The 19,931-nt window shown below is 40.1% G+C and overlaps 1 protein-coding gene across 1 annotated transcript in view; it reads left to right on the top strand.

Moving 5' to 3' along the window:
- Positions 1-19,247, top strand: part of npffr1l2 (neuropeptide FF receptor 1 like 2) — a 34,776-nt gene extending 15,529 nt beyond the window's left edge. Inside the window, exons 2-4 of the mRNA XM_026342664.1 lie at positions 6,340-6,712; positions 17,239-17,338; positions 17,756-19,247. Coding sequence (XP_026198449.1) covers positions 6,370-6,712; positions 17,239-17,338; positions 17,756-18,758 — 1,446 coding nt within the window. The 5' untranslated portion in view covers positions 6,340-6,369 and the 3' untranslated portion in view covers positions 18,759-19,247. The remainder of the gene's footprint in view (positions 1-6,339; positions 6,713-17,238; positions 17,339-17,755) is intronic.
- Positions 19,248-19,931: the final 684 nt, after the last annotated feature.

The following is a 19,931-nucleotide window of genomic DNA, read 5'->3' as shown; positions in this document are numbered from 1 at the left end:
CCACTGACCCTGCAATTTATGGACAACTGCTCCACAGTTACCCTTACAGTAGTAGCTCTAATGTACTGAAACAATAGGTGGTCTAATATGCCAATGGGATAAATAGCATTTTTCTAACACAGACTCAGTTGACTCTATTTTCTGTCAAAGCCTGACCTGTGTTATTACCCTTTTATTGTGCCCTCTCCGCAGAAGCAATGTTCCTTGGAAGATTTGGAACATTTTCGTTTGCTGACAGGGTCACTGAAAGTCACCTTCTAATACTGTCTCTCATCAGTTCAGCCATTGTGTCACTGGAGATGGATGTTCTACTTGGATGTCTTCACTTTTCTGTTTTGTTGGCCACATAGTATTTATTTTGGACAAGCAACACTTGTGTCTGTGAACTGCCATTCTTTTAAAATAGCGTGCTGAAGGGAAATAATATCAGCTCTCCCTGAATCTCGCCAGCTGCTGCAAGTAATTTCCTGCAGAGGAACATGGATAGTTTTGGGTAAGACTTTTATAATGTACCGTCAAGATGTTGAAATACTGTCTATGAAGTTCAGTTTGAGGGAAGCTATGAGCCATGGCACATGTCGTGCTTTGTTACTGACATGTGCACTCATACTGTTTGGAATGAATACTCCAAATACTTTTACTCAGAGTTTTGATGATCTCAGGGAGGGATACTAGGAGACAAAAGAGACACAGTGAGGCTATTGTAGGGAAAAATACTTGTGCTGTACATGTGGCCAGATCACATGTGCCTGCAGAGCAGCTAGCCCAGTCCTATGTTTCATAGTTAAATAAGAGCTTTTGACTAACTAATAATCCAAATAGCTGATTCTTTGTTTCAATAATTAATACACAGCTGATAAAACAGTTATCAGTTGAAGCCCACTCAGAAACACTGCTGCAGGTATAAAATTTGGCAGCTGAATGACAAAGTGTCCAGTCAAGTGCCATTCATTGAATTGCAAAATGTCACAGTTAAATGGTAAATGGTCTGCACTTATACAGAGGTTTGCTACCTCATGAGTTCCCAAAGTACTTTATACTGATGCTCATTCACACTCACACACAGCAGAGCTGCCACACAAGGTCTGACCTGCTTGATACTTCAAAATATGGACGGGAGGAGCTGGAGAATGTATTGCGAACTCCAGAATTAGTGGATGACAGCTCTGCCTCCCTAGACGCACACTCAAATCTCCTCTTGAGGAGTGAGCAGATGCAGTTTATTCATAGTTCAATTAAGTATTTATACTTGGAGAATACCTCTCCACAATTCAGTATCAGTGTTACAGGTCTATGTGTCCCCTCTACCTGTGACGACTGCACTGAACAGACTGCACTGGAACAGCAACCTACTGTATAGACCACTAACGCTACTCTGGACACAATGCTACATTGTTAGTGTAACAAAAGGGAGTTATCAACTAGGAAATAGAACAGAAATATCACATTTCTGGGACACTGTATTAAATTTACAGATGTCAGAGTGTATTAATGTGTAGGAGACTTCATAGTGTCTATACAACACTACTATATAAAGACCTGGATATAAAGTCCATGCATGCTGAGAAGGTTGAGAGCTTATATAGACAAAGTCACTTTCTTGCTGCTTCTACTCAGTTGGGTCTCTTGGCTACTGGTTATCTGCTTGTCAACTGCAGCTGTCAATTCTTTCAGGTTTCGTTAAATTTAATTTTGTACTTCAGTGTATAATAGAATAAACTGAAGCTGCAGGCAGTGTTTTTTTGCCGGCAGGCACTTTCTAACACATCTTTATTTCACATGAATCACCAAGGGCGCACCAAATCTAGGAGGTCCAGTTTCTGCAGGAGGCCCAGAGGCTGCTCTAGTAAAACTTAACCTATTTGGATCTTCCAAGTGTTTATATATGCCAACCAGAAATAAGCAGATGAATGTAGTTTATGCAGCTCAATGCAGCAAAGAATGCAGAGACTTGTACATTTTTAACACGCTGTTTCACACTTGCTGCATAGCACAATACAGGAAAACCAGCTTCTAAGATTAAGACTCAAGTCTATCTGCAGGACATGGGACAGTCCTGCAGCAATAGACATATTCTTGTTGAAGAAGCTAAAATGAAAAATGAGTAGAGGAGTAAACCAATGTCTACCTGGAATAACCAACCTTCTGTGACTCCACCTGTCACCCTCTCTTCCCATTAATTAAGTCCCTTATTGGAGCTAAAGAAACAGGTCCTTGAAGTAATAAAAGTGTGCAGATTATAGTGAGCGGCAAGTCTGAAAATGTGCACAAACTGACCCTCTCCAAAGAACGGAGTCTTCTGAGTCTATTCTGTCTTGCAATACGCCAAAGGATGTTTCTGTAGCCAGCCCTAATCAGTCAAGCTCTGTGGGGGACGCATTGCTGCAAAGCCACATCTAATTCACAATGAATAGCAGCCATCATTGCTGCGTTGACAGCTTTTTGAAGCCATAAATATGAATGCCTCATAAATCTCATGTTGTGCTAAATGTGAAACAGTAACATTTGACCATTTGCTTCATTATGTGAAGGTGTGAGTTTAATAAAACTGAAACTAAAACTGAAAAATCTTAAGCATGTTTTCATTTTTGTCATGGGATCTAATATAATTATATGCTTTTCTAAAGTATTGACACATTGTGTAGATCCAAAAATTAGAAGACAGCAAGTTGTAGACTTTTCACTGCAGTTGTCCGAAGTAATATGTTTTCGTGACATGCTGTTGTTGTTTGTATTAGCAAAATCTATGCAAATAAATACCAGCATACTTGACTAGCCATGTTTATCCCTAGATCAAATCTACGATACAATGCAGGATTGCACCACATTGAATTAAATAAAAATGAAAAAATGAACTCGACAATCAAACTAGTATTGAACACGCTTGCTTTGTGTTTTATTTGATTTTTTTCAGCTTTGTAAAGTAGATCAAATATAACCCAGCAATCTCCTGTCTATAAACCATAATCCTCACTATACTGCTACATTTAATGGACAGATTGCTAAACGTCAATCTAATAAATGTTCATAATATATCCCAGTGCAACTAGTAGGCCATCTACTGCACTCTTGTTTGATGCATTGAAGTTCAGTTTGCAACTTGAGTATTTGGGTAACACTGATCTGTTCCAGTACATTATATATTCATATATATCGCCCTCGGCTTGCTCATCAGGGACAATCTGATTATTATGATTCATACACATTCACTGTTCATGTAAACTTCCATAGTTACTTTGGTTGTGTAAAGCTGCTTTGAGACAATGACAGTTGTAAAAAGCGCTATACAAATAAAATTTAATTGAATTGAATTATATAATGGTATAACTACTGTAATTATACAATACATCATTGGTTGTTGTTAAGTTCCATGGTTTCTTGTGAAAAATGTATATTTTATCTCTAACCCATTTCTCCAATGGCATCACAGTGTAACTGGCTACTGGAGCTGTTCATATCTCCCACTGTTATAAATGTCCACAGCTATGATTCATGCATCAATGCTGTCTAGAGTTTATTGTAGCTACTGTACAGACTATAGACTTTAGTTTGACTTTTATCTCTGTTGCTAGTAGGCGACTTATTATTTGTCCCCTCAATAAGAATCTTTCAAAAGCCTAAATGTGAAGGAAGAAAACAGACTATACAACAATACATTCTGACACACATACAGTTCTCACTACTATACTGAATCAAAAGAAGAAATACATCTTACTGATGCATTTCCTACTTACTCTTTTATGTGAAATTATTAATGATTCTACAATTAATGATTCTATTATACTTCTGTAATTAGTTATCCTGTAGAAATATGACATGTAAGCTAATCTCTGCTGAGAACATTTTGTATATTGTTGTATATAGTTGTATATATTGTACATTACATTTTATAAAGGTATCTAAATATATCCATATCACATTAAGAAATTTAAACAACTTTAACTTGAATGTCGATTCATCTCTCCCAGTGGAAATACCCACTTATTGTTACAGCAGAGATATGATTTCAAACCCTTTAACACAGAGGAACTCAAAATGCTGCACTTTCTTACACATTAGCACGAAGGAAGCCAGATTAATGGCCGAGGGGACCAGAAAACTTGTTTGAAATCTACCAAACATAGCAACAAAATAACTAGAAACACATTTTGGTTTTCCCTGATAAAATTATAGCTGCCAGAGGACAAACTTCCTTTGTCCACCATGCCAGGATTGAGTATTTGCATTACCAGGGTCACGAGTCTCTGTGGGCCAGTGTTTTGCACAGCAGTTGTCTTACTCTGAAGTGTGCTTTGCCCCAAGCAAAAGCACTCCATGTGCCAATATGTGCTTCTGGATTTTGCGGGCAGCATTTGCTCACCACATGGGTTGGCAAGTCCTGACACTTCCCACACATGGAGCTTGTCAACTGTATAGCGGGTCCTCTTGTTGCTGCAGCTCTGTGGTCCAGTCAAATCAAATGATCTGCCTTAAAGATGCATCCATGCAGCTCAAAGCTCTCATCTGCAAAAAGGGATGCTACTGATGTCACCATCACCATAGCAACAACGGTGTAAATTGTCTGAACACAGGAGGATGTTAGAGGTATAAATTACATATTACTTCCCTTTTGTTGAAAGAACATAACCTGTGTTTCTGAAAACGTGCACCGCTGCCTCCACTCTGTCCTCCTCCTCTTTGCTCTCCCTTCTGATTTGTGTACTGTACATATGGCTGTTCTGTTGATGGTAGAGCAGTTTTCTGCAGAGCGTACTTTTATTGTGACATACAGTATGTAAGCAGCACATGATCGTTTTGTCCTTTCATTTGTAGTATGATGGGATCAGTATAAAGTTAATGAAATGTGTTGACCTATGGACATTGTTGTAATGTTCAGATCAACAAAGTGAGCACCGCACCAGTAGAAACAGAGTATGCTGCTGAATCTGTTATGTACAGTACCTTATGTACAATGCCCACACTGCTGCTGCTTACAAAGCATCATGTGGCATATTATTAGACAGACATCTGCTGTTACTTATTGACCTGCTGGTTCATGCAGCATCACACACTTATTGCATTAACCTCATCCTGATTTTCTTAACTATAATCAAACTGCCCTCCCATCACGCTGTGACCTTACAAGTCTTTCTGGTGCTCAAAGTTAATTTACAATTATTTGACTGCTCACTAACCATGGCTCCATACTGAGGCTGACAGAGTTTTCTGAAAGTGATGAAAGCTCTGGTCTATTCTTCAACAGACTGACTCCCTGCCAGTGAAGCAGTCAGAAAGTGTTTTAATCTTTCAGAAAAAGTTTTCCATGTCTTTTAAGAAATGGCCTCTTTTTAAATCAGCTTTTCATTTATAAGTCATTGTGCTGGTGAACTTACAGTACATACGGAGTGAGGTAGTTAGTTCAACTACACAAGTTCTCTGGCATCCTGATATTATTGCTGACATAAACACAGGCTGATGCAGATCTGATGAAAGCTGCAAAGGCATCAGAACTGTGACATGGACCCTCGGAGTCTCGCACATAGCGTAGACTATTTTTGTCAGAGTTAGTGTTGCTGCCTGAGGACAGACGGCACATTACAGTATTCCCAGCACAGCTACAGTGGATTATATAATCAGTAACATCCTTCTTATCAACTAAAGGGATCAACTAAAGATGTTAGTAACAGCTTTTGCATCTAAAAGCTCTTTCTGCTCCCTCCACCTACACACAACAAGTGGTTAGGTGCACATTTGCCTTTCAGCCGTCAAACTGTGTTTATTTTATGGAACTTGAGGTCCAGTGAATGAGTAATTCACATCATTTATTAACTAAAAAAACTATAAATATTGAACTTGAAGTCACACTTTATTATCAGAGGCTGCGTTTCTTTTGATAGAACCTTGTTTTCTTACTTTGAGGACTTCTTGTGATTTGTAATATTGAAGGAACATTTTATTAGCTGATTCATACAGTAGCACTTTGCTGTGGTTCATGCCACAAATGACCACATCACTGTAAAACTAATACATCAAAACTCTTTTTGGTTTTAGAGATTATATAAAAGAAGATGCTACTACTATTACTATCTCTGTCAAGTTGCCGAAAACAATATGCTCTGGCCTTTCAGACACGCTGTGCAAAATTATGGCCGCTAAACCACAGTATAATCACTGATAGGGGTTGAGTCAGGTGGTGGTCAGTTGGCACAACACAGGTTTTCCAAATGACATATCCTTGCTGAATCAAATGTCACGTACATTTACATGGCATATTCTAATAAAGCTACAAATCACTGTGACATTTCTGGTTGAATTTGTTCCAGGCTAAATTCTTAATGATCTCTTCTCATCTCTTTCTAGTTTCCTCTGCAGTGTTGGTTCATCCAAAAGATGGAGGCTGGGGACAACATGAGCGAGGAAGGGATGGAGTTGGAGGGCTCAGCCACCAGTGCAGACTTGATAAACTCCAGTCTAAATGGTGCTGCCAATGTCACCAACATGACCTTTTTTCCTTACTATCAGCACTCTCTGTCTGTGGCTGCCAGCTACATCCTGGCCTACTTCTTCATCTTCCTGTTGTGTATGGTGGGAAACATCCTGGTGTGTCTGATTGTTCTGGAAAACCGTCGTATGCGCACGGTCACCAACCTCTTCATCCTCAACCTGGCTATCAGTGACCTACTTGTGGGCATCTTCTGCATCCCCACAACACTGGTGGACAACCTCATCACAGGTAGCCGTCCACAACAATGTGTTCATACTGGGATGAGCCTAACTCCAGTCTGCACTGTTACACTCGTTGGCTTCATGGACCAGTCTACAGTAATTCACAGGAGACAACTGTAGAAGAAGAAAGCTGGCCAAGCCACATGTTTTGGATCTGTGTTGTTAACAGTGTAAAACATGTGTGATGAGTTCTACTTGCTTTTATGTTGCTTGTGGTCATCATAAATACATTGGTTATCTAAGTATGGAGAGTTGGGCAGGACAGTTGGTGGGTCACTGGGTCAGGATTTCCTCTGACTATTGACTTAATCATAAACAAGAAGTTGGGTGCAAAGGCAACGCAGAATTTTAACAATTGAGATGCGTGACCCTAATACTGACTTGGCTTTTTAAGGTGGGGTCAGGACAGTAGTGTTAAGAGTAAGTGTACATTGTTAAAATAGTACAAGTAGGACGTTCGACAGTTTTCATAAAGTCAAATTGAGTAAATTAGATTTGTACACCACTTTTCATATTCAATGGCAATTTGATGTGCCTCACATCAGCATAAAAGCAAATAGATTAATATTAGAAAATCAAATCAGAATAACATTACATGATGTCAATTGTGAACTCAGCCACCGCAGCCCTGTTGTGTCAGCGCGTGGGCTGTGCAGCTACACTGTAATCCTTTAACTATTAAATATGGCTTAACGGATTCCATATTTTTATTAATGTCAACAAATCCCTCTTCAGTTGAAACCAGTGGCTTCAGGCCTGAGTGCCACAGACAGAGTGTGCGAGCTCTTATCCTAACTCTGAGATAGGTTTCTTTGAGACCCCATGCTTTTGTGATGGCTGCACACAGCAGAAAAGTTCAGACTATTTTTATAATCTGAAATTCTTCTTAAATCTTTATTTCCAAAAATAAACAAACAAACAAAGCATTTTAAACTGTTTTAATTAACCAACGTAATAGAATTTAGTAACTGTGAGCAAATGTAGAGTTTGATGCCTGTGGTATACTCAAAATAAGTTGTAATAATCATAATAATATTCAAGTAACACAGTTGTGGGTGATTCTAAAATTAGCAGGATATGATGATCGTGATTGAATGTAAAAGGGGCTTCCGCCACATGGGCTTGTGAGTGCCTCCTGCAGTCTGTATCTTTATGGTTACAATAGGAGAGTCCCAGCCCACAAAAGTTCAGTAGAATGATGCTGCTGACCAATGAACTGCACCAACAGCTCTCTTTGTATTTGTTCTTTTAAGGAAGTGATAATGAGACGGAAGTGCTTACATGCTTAGATGAGTGACTTTACTTAAAGAAGAAATAAGTTGAGAAGGTCTAAGGACAGAGGGCGACGTGTGCTGCACTGATTAAGCTCTGAAACTAATTTGAGTTCAGCTGCGTTCATAAAAAATTGACTTGAAGTAAGAATTATGTTCCAGCCGATGGGTGTCAGATGGATGACAGCTGTTGACAAGGTGCAGGGTAATTTTCCAGGCTGACTTGTCAGCTGTAGAAGGTTGCATAGCCTAATAACTGTACCTGCTAATGATCAGTCAGAGATGAAAAATGATGAGGGTTATTTTGTCCAGTGCCACCGCTTAAAAAATTTATTTTGTTCTTTTGATTGTGTTGTTACAAGATCAGATCAGGTTTGTTTTTTCCAAACAAAATAACAAGATGTTGCCTCTTCACGCTGAAAGTAAGATGAAAGAAGGAAGAAAGTTCTATTTTATTTGCTATCATCCTTTGTAATGAGAATTTTGTGAGACGATATAAAAGGATATGACTAAGGTGATGAATGTGAAAGATTCACAATTATTAAAAAGGTTGGTCGGAAGGGAGATATCTAAAATTGTCTTCATATTTACGGAATGCGTGGCTGCTCAGGGAGAGGATCTTGTATTTGTAATGAATGGGTGACGATGTGATAATGATGACAATGATGGCTGTTTGAATTCAGTTTATACAGAAGCACCGTTTTTACAGAAAGGCATGACACCTCGTTAATTCTGAACTGCAAATTATTTAATTTGACCAAGTGAGTTTTGTATCTTCACTCGGACTTTCCCGATGTAGAGAAAGTGGGTGAAATGAATATTTCCTGGTTGAGTTGTCGTCTGACTCAATCAAATGTTTCTCTAATGAGAGTGTTGTTGTTGACTTCATGTTAAGTGATGTGTGATGAATGAGGCTGAACAATCTATGTATCTTATTACATGATTGTCTTCCGTTGATGAACCCTGTTATTTTCTGGGTAAATATAGATGAGGTTACTAGCTGAAGACATTTACTGTAGCTCAGTGTTAATCAAGGATCGGAGTGACAGCTTGACGCTAGGGTTCATCCTGTGAACAATTAGGCAATTAGATTTTACATCTGCATTTGTTTTCAATTCACTAAACAGCATCTCCTTTAGTTTCCTTCATTTCATTGCACTAATAGGTTCAGTTAGAATAGGACTACTGTATATGATGACGTGTTTCCATATTTAACCAGTTTAATGATCACAACATGGTTCTATCATTTGTTGCTACAGAATCTGCAACATAAAGCAAACAAAGGTAGAGTTCCTATCATTTATATGAATCTATGAAACTGATGACTGCTTTCTTTAGCTCTTTCCATTTTTGTGTTGAGTTGAATTAGGATCACGACTAAATGTCTCCTACTCATTCTTGGTGCTTTTAAATGCATTTTTTGAATCATATTGGAGGAGCCATGATGTGCAGCGGTATGACACTGGGCAGTAGGTTTCCCTCCAGGACGCCTTGATAATTGTCTGATTTCATTCCTGCACACGTTCAAAGCACACTGTGAAACGCACCAGCACAACAGCCACATAGCATAACAGAGCATCTTCTGACTCTCACAGTGACCGTGTTGTTCCTTTGAAAGCGTCACTTTTTCTTCTGCCCTCATGCAGTGGAGCTGATCTTGTGTAACAAAACGTCACCATCTCACTCATGTTGTTTCATCTGCTGGAGGGACACTACACGCATTGTGTCATGTCAAAATGCATTTTAGAAAACTTCAGTCTCTTTCAACAAAGGGAACTTCCTGTGTCCTCTCTCATGGAGCCCTCTTTCATTCAGAAAGTGACATTTGTTGGCAGCAGACTATTGTACCTTGATCTTAGAAGTCAGCTTATATCTCCTTTGAAGTAATTTCCCTCTTTTCAAGCTTGGCTCAGTTTTTTTTTTTCTGAAGCCACGTCCAGTGTGGTTCACTACAGTCTCACAGACATTAAACATTTTTACAGTGTCAGCAGCTGTGATCAAAGGAACATGGAGCTGCTTGCTGATGGTCATGTACCCTTTACCTTAACTGTGTTTGACCTTTTCTCCTTCTCTCCCATAGACAACTTTGCCAGAGTTCTATTCTGACTCTGAGTTGTTTGCTGTTCGCTTTTTTTTCCCCACAGTGTTTTTCTCTCTGTCTACTCTTGTCACCTGTCTCACACACACACACACACACACACACACACACACACACACACACACACACACACACACACACACACACACACACAGTCACGTCCCCAGGTGCAGCTGCTCAGTCCTAATTAAGCGGCCACACACCTGATCTCAGCTGCAGTTGAACCTTCAGCGTGTCTAACCAGCCACTACTCCACATTCATACTGTGCCAAATTATCACTTGAGCAATACAGACAGAGCTTTTTTTCCCCATGTGTTTGGACTTCCTGTCTAGCTCATTTACATCAGGAACCTGGAATCTGTTGTTTTTCTCTTTTGTCTACTTTTGTCTACTCGTAAGTAAGACTGATGTGTTGTTGTTCTTCCACTTCCTCTGTTTGCATTTGGGTTGAGCCAGTCGTGACACATTTTACTACTATTTCTATAGGCTAAATATCTGATTATACAACTGTAGTGAACCTTCAAAATATCAATAACAACCATTTTGTAAGGAGTTTGTAGAAAAGATTGTCTTTTTTATGGCAAACCAATGACTGCAGGTAAGTATGACTTTTAATTTCAATGCTTTTCTGCAAGGTTGGAGCTTTGTTTCAGCGAGGTATAAGAATACTCTCACTTTTAGCTATGTCTGGACTATAGTCCCCTGGTGATGTGTTAATATTTCAGCACAGATACATTCAGTAATTTTTTCTACCCAATTATCACCCATGTGTATTTTTAAAAGATGTTACCTTAATACGCACACCTGCTTCTTCCTTTTTTTTCTCTCTGTCATGATGTAAGAGAAAACATTAAACTGTTTTTCACTTAAAATTTTTAACACATCATTAGAAGGGAATGATGTCTCCATGAGACAGGAGAGTTTCAAGCATTTACTGTCAGAGAACATCATATTAACTGTCATGTTTTGCACACATAGATTTAACAGTAAAGGAATAAATTAGTCATTGTCGACACAATGGCTGTGTATAATTCTACTTATTAGCCCCTCTGAATGCATTATGGCTGTTGATCTGTCTCACAGCTAAGAAAGGTGTCAAAATGAAGCTGTGTGGTGCGAGCAAGCCTCCACAGTATTCAGGTGGACACCCTTAGAAACTGTAATAACCACTGTGTTCAGATCATTGTAGCCTCCTCTATTGTTCTCATAATAACTACCAGCAACTCTGCTTCTTGCAACTTGTTAGTAAATCACCTGGCCCAAATATATCAGCCTGTTTGACTTCATCCCTCATCAGTTTTTCTGTGTTGCCTTCATTTCTGCCTGTTTTCCAGTGGGTATGTGCTCGTTTTTGGATTCTCTTTTGTCGTGTGCTTCCTCTCTTTATCAAACTATGTGTGAACATCTCAACACATTAGATCTTTGTTTGCCTAAGTCATTAAAGGTATTGTTGAACTTTTTCCACCTGCCTTCGACTCCTGTGAGCACAACGCTGTTCCATTCACTAAGCTTGTTGTTCACAAGCCACACAGCCAGACACAAGCATCTGCTTCATCTTCTCAGCAGAACATCATGTTCACATATACATATACATATTTTTTTTGTCTGTTGAGTGGTGTTACTACAGTAACACCTAAACAGTGCAAACACCCCTGCTGACACAGAAAGGAAGAATTATGCCGAGCCTATAATTATAGTAGAAGTCCAACAATAGTACAATAGTACATGTGAAATCCTGCCTTCAGTGTTTAGAAGCAGAAATATTATGTTTTAGCTGGAATACAAAGTCACACTGCTTCATGTACTTTAGTACTGGGCATTCTCATTTGTACAAACTTTATGAACACAGTACAAGAAGCAATGAATTGTACCATTACGAATAATACTTAATTTAATGAATTTAAAAAATCTGATTCCTTAGAATGTTTTTGCTACTTCTGCATAAACATATCCTTTAACATTATCCATTTCCATGTCCAATTAAAAAAAAGCAACACATAAAAACAAATGAGAGAATGCGCCCTTCAGTTACTAGCGTGACCCCATTTAGCAACAATAACCTCAACTAAATGTTTCCAGCATCTGTTTATCAGCCCTGTGCATCAGCTTGGACATAGGTTTTAGCCCTTTCCTCCTCACAGAACAGTTTCAACTAATTTTAGTCATTTTGTTTGGCTACCTTGCAATTCTATAGGATTAAAGTGAGGACCTCTGGTATGAAGGTCTTATGCTGGAATGCAGTGTTTGGTCAAATATATTTATATTTAGCTTTATCCATCCACTGAACATTCTTCCAGACATAACCTTTTAACAAACTGTAAATGAGCAGCAGTGTTCTTTTAGTAGAGTAGCAGCTCTGCCATGCACACAATTGTTATTTAGTGATGGTGAACACTGATATTAGCCACTGCAAGAGAGGCTTTTAGTTTTCTAGACATATGTTATTTCACTCCTTGCTCTTGGTGTGATCTCTGTTGCTTGACCACTACCGGGCAGCGCAATAATGGTGTTGAATGTTTTCCGATTGTACACATGTCCAAAATCGTTTTCCTTTTTTTTGGTAACTCTTTCCAGCCTGGTGAACATTAGGAACTGTGAGGGTTTAAAACCGAACTAAACTCAAGGAAAGTGATGACACTCTACGACTGGATGTGAACACACACTCACGGTTTCTGGCTTAACCCTGGAGATGTGGATGGTCGGGTGTATGAGGACCAATAAATTAGGGACCTTTCTTGGAAACGATGTCTAGAGGGATGCCATGGAGTCTGAAAACATGTTGGACAAGTAGGTCTGCAGTTTCTATAGAGGATGGAAGTTTGGGTAGAGGAATGAAATTGACCATCTTGGAGAAACAGTCAACCACAGAGTGAATAGCGTGTGACCATGAGGGGGGGAAAGGCCGGTAACAATGTCCATAGAGATATGCGATGGGGGACGACGAGGTATAGGAAGCAGGGGAGAAAACTGGCTGGGCAGCCACCTACAAACTCTTTAACTTCCTTCTTCCAGGTGGGCAACCAAAAGCATTGTTGAACAATGGATCTCCTGGATCATCCCTGGTCCATCCCACAGGTGATCTGGGGGTGTCTAGAAGAATGGCACCACTGGAGGACTTTGGACCGGAGGTGGTCTGGGACATACAAGTGATCAGAGGGGCAGGGTGAGGGACCTCCAATTCCAGGTTTGAGACGTTTAGCTGGGTGGAGGCCGGCAGAATGTAATCAGGGTCAGGTTCAGATTCTGGAGGATCAAATTGTCGATAAGAAAGTGTGAAATTGAAGCAATTAAAAAATAGCCCTTGGAGCTTGGTGATAGTTACCCTAACACTAACGTCTAGCAGTTTTCAGGTACTCAAGGTCCTTGTGATCTTTCAAAACAATGCTCGACTCTGATTCTGACCAAATGGTATGAATTAAGTAGATGGAGTTTGGTGAACACGGTAGTTCTCTGGACAAGCTCGAAGGCAGGGGGGATAAGTGAAGATGGATAGCGGTTCTTTAGGGTGATTTGATTAGGCCTCGTCCAGATAGCGTAGCATGGCTTCTTGTTCAGGGACTGACAGAGAGTACAGACGATCCTACGTCTGCACTGTTCTTGAAAGGAGGTTGATAGCGCAGTTGTGGGGCCAATGGAATGGCAGAGATGTGGATTTGGCAATGGTGGTGCTGCTTCTCTCCATGGCTCGGTCGGGCTGAAAGCCTTGATCATCTCCTTGGAGAAGCTACTGAAGGAACCACAGATGGTTAAAAACAAGGTTTATTTTAAGGAGGGTAATGGGGGATTGCAGGACATAGGTGACAGGTGGTCATGGTCTGAAACAAACTGGGTTTAAAAGGAGACAGATGATTAGTAAGAGAGCCAGTGTTGGCGAAATAATAGTTTTGGAAAAATAGCTCACTTACCAGAGAGGATCATATGAATCCGAACATAAACATGAACCAGAAGGAAAGGTGAAGTGGCTGCTGGGAGGGGCAAAATGTGCTGGTAGGTTACGTAGCTGCCTTTTGGAGGGTGGACTGATTAAGAGTAACGAGTCAGGATCACTTAAGACAGGGAGCGAAGACCAGGATCCAAGAAGATGAGGAAAGTGGCTGACAGAGACTGAAGACGGAAACGGGTATGAGACGGTGACCACGTGGAGAGATGAGCGTGTGGAAGTAGAGAGGACAGGGAGCCGGGAGGCATGCTGCAAATGTGCATTTTATACATTAACTTGTACAAGTACTATGTCGGAGGCGAAAGTCAATCATGACTGTTTAACACCACTGCTGAACCTACTTGGAGGTTGTTGGTGAAATTAAGTGGCCTGCGGTTTGATCCAGGGATTTTCTAATGAGGCCTTCATTTGTAAATATACAGACCTGAGTGAGTATGTAATATGTTAGCTGTGTTTATTAGAGCTGCTGATTTATGTGTCAACCAAAGTTCAGCAGTGCTGCCATTTACAGACTGAACAATGTTATCAACAAAAGCTGTGAAGAAAGTCTATAACACAAAGGCTGAGAACTGCTACAGAACACACGCAGATTCCAAGGTTGCACAGAGGAAAAATCCAATTTCTACAATCAAAATCCAGAATCAGAGTCAGACAGATACAGGTCAGAATCAAATAAACTCATGGTTACATGGAGGGCTTAAGCAGGAGATCAGGGCCGGGAGACAGATCCGATCATACGCGATAAATCAGGCAGAGAAACAGGATAGTTCGGGACTAGCTTCAAAGAGGAAGTGGCACAAACTGGCAAGAGCACAACGGTTGCAGACGTGCTTGAGTAGTGGGAGAGCATGGCTGAACCAGATCAGGTAATCAGGAGAGTAGCAGAGAGAGACACAAAATTCTTAAAAGCTTCTTTTGGCGAGGGATGGCTCACATAGGCGTATTCTTCTTGTGCAGAGCAAACTCAAAAAGACATACTTTCTCCACTAGCCCTGAGGTTTTTATGGTTGTTCTCAATAAAGACATGAAAGATCAGAATTTTTTGTGTTATTATTTTAGACACATTATATTTGTTTATACTGTGGACTCAGATCAGATCACATTTGATGACAAATGAATGCAGAAAACCATGAAATGCCCATGAGATGGTTGTTTATTTAGGTCTTGTGTGAAAATTAGATGAGGTTATAGATCATATTTATTCAGAAATAGAGAACAGAGGGTTCACAGATTTTTAAGCACCACTGTATTTTAGTTAGTGTCTCACACTCTGTTAGAGAGGTATTGATTCAACTCTGTTTCGGACTGCATCAGGCTCAAATGTACCTCTACCTCTAAAAGCACAGAGAGCACACAAAACGAGGGAGAGTGAGAGCCCACAAAACGAGGGGGGTGTCACAAACGACTCTGAGTAAAGTGTAATAGCACATATTTATAGACATTTAATAGGTTCTGTAGTAACTGGTACAGATGAACTTAAGAGTTCCCCTCATCATCAATGTCAAAACAGTTGTGGTGTTTAGATCTTTAAGTGCAGCATCTGCAGGGAACAGCTTATTATAGCAAACACAAAGCCTGGGTTGACCTCCTGCTTCTAATTATTATTATTTGCAGGAGGAGTGTGAAATGATTTTCAACTCAATAACCAAAGCTCTGCAGAAATCTGATTATCTTAAAGGTAACCATCCGAATCCAAAGCCGAACAGAGGAGCCTGCAGTTCTGTTTCATACAACAAAAATATACAGTTCCCATCTAGGGTCCAGCTTTATGGTTGTAGTTTTGTTTTGTTTTGTTTCATATACATTTTTATTGCTATAATAATTTGTTACTTTATTCCTTTACATTTAACATGTTCAACCTTTGCTCTGCAGTATCATCTGTTACTTACAATAACATTAGCATGCAGTGACTAACAGTCTTTTCAATAATGTTCAAGATATGATATAGTAAAGAACACAACCTGGTGAATTATTTTTTATCACGCACGACTGTGCCTGGCACAGCTTTTCAAAAGGTGTGAGATGAGTACTCTAATATAAGAGCTATAAGAAGAGATGAAGCACAACATGTAGACAGACTCCATACTGTATCTAAATCCATACATACTGTATATATCTAGTTATGATCACTTCACAAAAAAAAGTAATGAAATAAAGAGCAGATTTCTCCCAGTCACACTTCTCCTTTTAAACTCATGTTTGGATCAAAATATTAAAAATATTTAGTCTGTTCTCACAGACATAAGAACCTTTCTCTCCTGTTTTATGTGAAGAAACCTTATGAATTCTTCCACTTTGTCGATTCACAGTCATAATAAATCAACAGCTTTAAATAATGGAACCTGCATTCATTCATTTTTGGATTAGTATTATTTGGTTTAGCAGCCACTGTTAGCTAAATAAAGCTAAGTTTATTTATAAAAGCTAAGCTAAATCATCAGAGTTGGCCAATAGTAGAGCTAAAAGAAAAGTGAATATTGGATTTAAATGGTACAGTATATTGGCTAGAAACATATTATCAATTAAATATACATAATGTGACAGGCAACTCATGTAATGTTCAGGATTGTGTCCTCTGATTGTCATTGTTCCAGCAGAAGTATAATACTGAAACATGTTATGGTACACCTGTTGTAACCGGTGCAGTAACTCATCTGCTAAGAAGCTTCCTCTTTGTGGCAGCTTACAGTGGAATTATAAAGTACCATGTTATTTGGTTAGACATGTTTGCCTACAGTGTTCAGTGTTTTTTTCACTGTGCCACTCCTCTGTTAAACTCCCATCAAGCTCTATTCAACCAATTTGCCCTTCCCCGTGGGAAATGAATGGGAGGCAATACTCAAACTGTCAAGTGTGTTTGAAGCCTCCATTTCAGCTGTGGCAGGAAGCATGAAGCAGCGATCACATGTGAAGGATGGAGGAGGGGTGTGAGGGGACGTGTCCTGTGTCCCGTCACATCTGACTTCGTGTTTCTCTGCAACTACATGAAGAAGAAGAAGTACATGAGATGGCCTGCCTTCAAATTATAAAGCTTCATTAATAGTGTTTTTTTTTTTTACATCTAACCCTATCTCCACCTGCAAACTAAAAATCCAGCTTCCTGATGCCACAATATCATACCTACACCAACACTACCAGTTATGCTTGAGCCAGCCTTGAGCTATTGTCTAAACATCTTCCAAGAGTGACAATACTGTGCTTGACCACGTTCTTTTTGCAACAGGTTGGCCATTTTCCAACATGGTGTGCAAGATGAGCGGCTTTGTACAGGGCGTGTCTGTGTCTGCATCAGTCTTCACCTTGGTGGCAATTGCAGTTGAAAGGTTAGTGTGTGCTGTGGCCTAATGTCACTTGCAATTGATGCATTAGTGTTGTTATCACAATACATATAAAAATAAAATAAAAAATACAGGAAATGAATTTGAATACAAATTCAGGCTGAATGCAGTGTGGTCATCTACAGTATGCAATGCTCTGGGGCTATGAATGTCTGTACAAGTTTTGAACAAAAGGTTAATACTCAGCATATACAAAACTAGCAAGTGGTAGCTGGCAGTCTACGCATCTTGAATTGTTTGTTTCCATTGTGGTAGCATATAAAGCCAAAATGATCAAATTATGACCAAATGATATGAATTAAACATATCTTTAGGTTCTGTTGATTTGAGATGGGAACATTTATTAATTCATGGTTGGTTGCTGTCTCTAATTAATTAGTGCCAATGCTTTTCTTATCACAGATTTCGCTGCATAGTGTACCCTCTACAGCCCAAGCCAACGGTACTTGTTGCCAAAGCAGCCATCGTGTTAATCTGGGTGCTGGCAGTGCTAATCATGTGTCCCGCTGCAGTGGCACTGACTGTGGAGAAAGTTCCTTTCCACTACATGGTGTACGATGATGACTTCAACCACACATTCCCCCTTTACACCTGTTATGAAAATTTTGCCAACCCTGAGATGAGAAAGATCTACACCGCGGTACTGTTTGCTCACATCTACCTCGTGCCCCTCACTGTCATCACTCTGATGTACGGAAGCATTGGAGTCAAACTGTGTTCCTCTGTAGTTGCTAATAGGGAGCCACAGCTGGCCAATGCTACAGTCCAGGTGGGGGGTAGAAGAGGTGGCCACCCAATGATATCCCAGAAGAAGATCAAGGTGATAAAGATGCTCATCCTAGTGGCTTTGCTTTTCATGCTGTCCTGGTTGCCACTCTGGACCCTCCTGATGATGACAGACTACACAGGTTTGGACAGAGAGCAGCTGGACCTTCTCACCAGCTACGTCTTCCCTTTTGCCCACTGGCTGGCTTTCTCCAACTCCAGCGTCAACCCCATTATCTACGGCTACTACAACGAGAACTTTAAGAGGGGCTTTCAGGCGGTGTGCAAGTCCAGGCCCTTCTGCTGCTTAGTGCAGTGCCAGCTGTGGAGAAATATGGCCAGGTGGGGCAAGAAAAGACGGCCTGTGCAAGCACCGTGTGGAAGTACTGACTTCAGAGATGCCTCTAGCAATCACAACCACTTCGTACTGGGGCTGAGAAATCGAGTTCATAGCGAAAACAAGGTGACTGACACAGCAGAGGTTAACAGGAGCTCAAGGGCAGGGTGTGTGGTGGCCCCACCAAGTCTTTCACATCAAGGCATAGAAATGGCAGCGGTACATCAGAAAGGGAGTCATGTGGAGGAGTCAGAGATGGTTAGTTCACTGGCAGTTTCAGTCTATCAGGCATGGGATAATTAAATCATACTGCTAACCAGAGGTTACTCAAACAAAGCCATAATACACTATGTTGCATTGTAGTCCCAAGTGAGAGGTAAGCATTACCTGTTTGATGTAGTAAATGTAACTGGTGACTATTTGCAATCATGTCCATGCTCAGCCAATCAGAAACAGCACAGATGGTACGACACACACATCGAGGTTATTGTTGCCCTGACCATTATTACCATAGGTTAGTATAAATTATACATATACATATCACTGTAGAGGCAGAAGGTATTACTGGACTCTACAGTAAAGAAATCACAGAAACACAAGCTAAGCCAGGAAATTCCAAACGTAACCTAATCTTTAGATCAGTTTCACATATTAATGTGTTTAGGTGTCAAACTGGGCAAGCTCCAACCTCCAACATGTACGATTATGGTCAGAAGTGCCTGTCATTACAGTCCTGTCATCGAAATGTACAAGCCTGAGCACGGAGCGTGGGAAGCCACAGTTAGCAAGTGAAATGAATTCTTTTTATAGGCAAAAACCTGTGTGGATATCAAGTGTAGTACCACAATAATGTAAGCACTTGTCCAGTCTGTATTTATGAAGGGACACAGACAGTGCTGAAAAACGAACTAGTTCAAGCATGATGTTATTCATGTTACATTCCTTGTTTCAGATCTACCTGGACCGTGTGTTACATTGTTCTCAAGCTAAGCCCTGTCCTCCAATAAAACCACACAGCTAGATGTTCAGTTAGATTATGAAGAGCAGAAATATTACAAAAAAAGGAACATAAAGTAAGACAAGCGATGTGTACAGAGAAACCTGAAGGTCTGTATTACATCCTGACAGGAGCTTTAATGAAGCATACTTTGGATTTACACTGTAGGTACATATTTCAGCGTCTGCTGCTTCAATTTGGATATTCGTTTAAATTCTTTTTTATTAATTTGTCTCTCAAATTTATGGAAGTAACTAGAATCACTCTGTACGACACAGAACTGTCCCACACTAATGTTTCTATTCAAACTTTAGTTTGAAGCTTGTGATTTTAAATGATGAATTGGGATCACTTTCACAACCAGCAGTTCTACTTAGAATCACAGTTTCCTGCCATGTCTGCTGCCACGTCTCTCAGTGATCCAGGTGAAGATGCCTGGAAGCTGAATCAGTGAAGAAGCTACTTGGATAAATCCAGTT

The sequence above is a fragment of the Anabas testudineus genome, chromosome 9 (assembly GCF_900324465.2).
Source record: "Anabas testudineus chromosome 9, fAnaTes1.2, whole genome shotgun sequence".
Lineage (NCBI taxonomy): Eukaryota > Metazoa > Chordata > Actinopteri > Anabantiformes > Anabantidae > Anabas > Anabas testudineus.
Note: the sequence above shows the minus strand (reverse complement) of the source record. Positions and strands in the feature narration are given on the sequence as shown.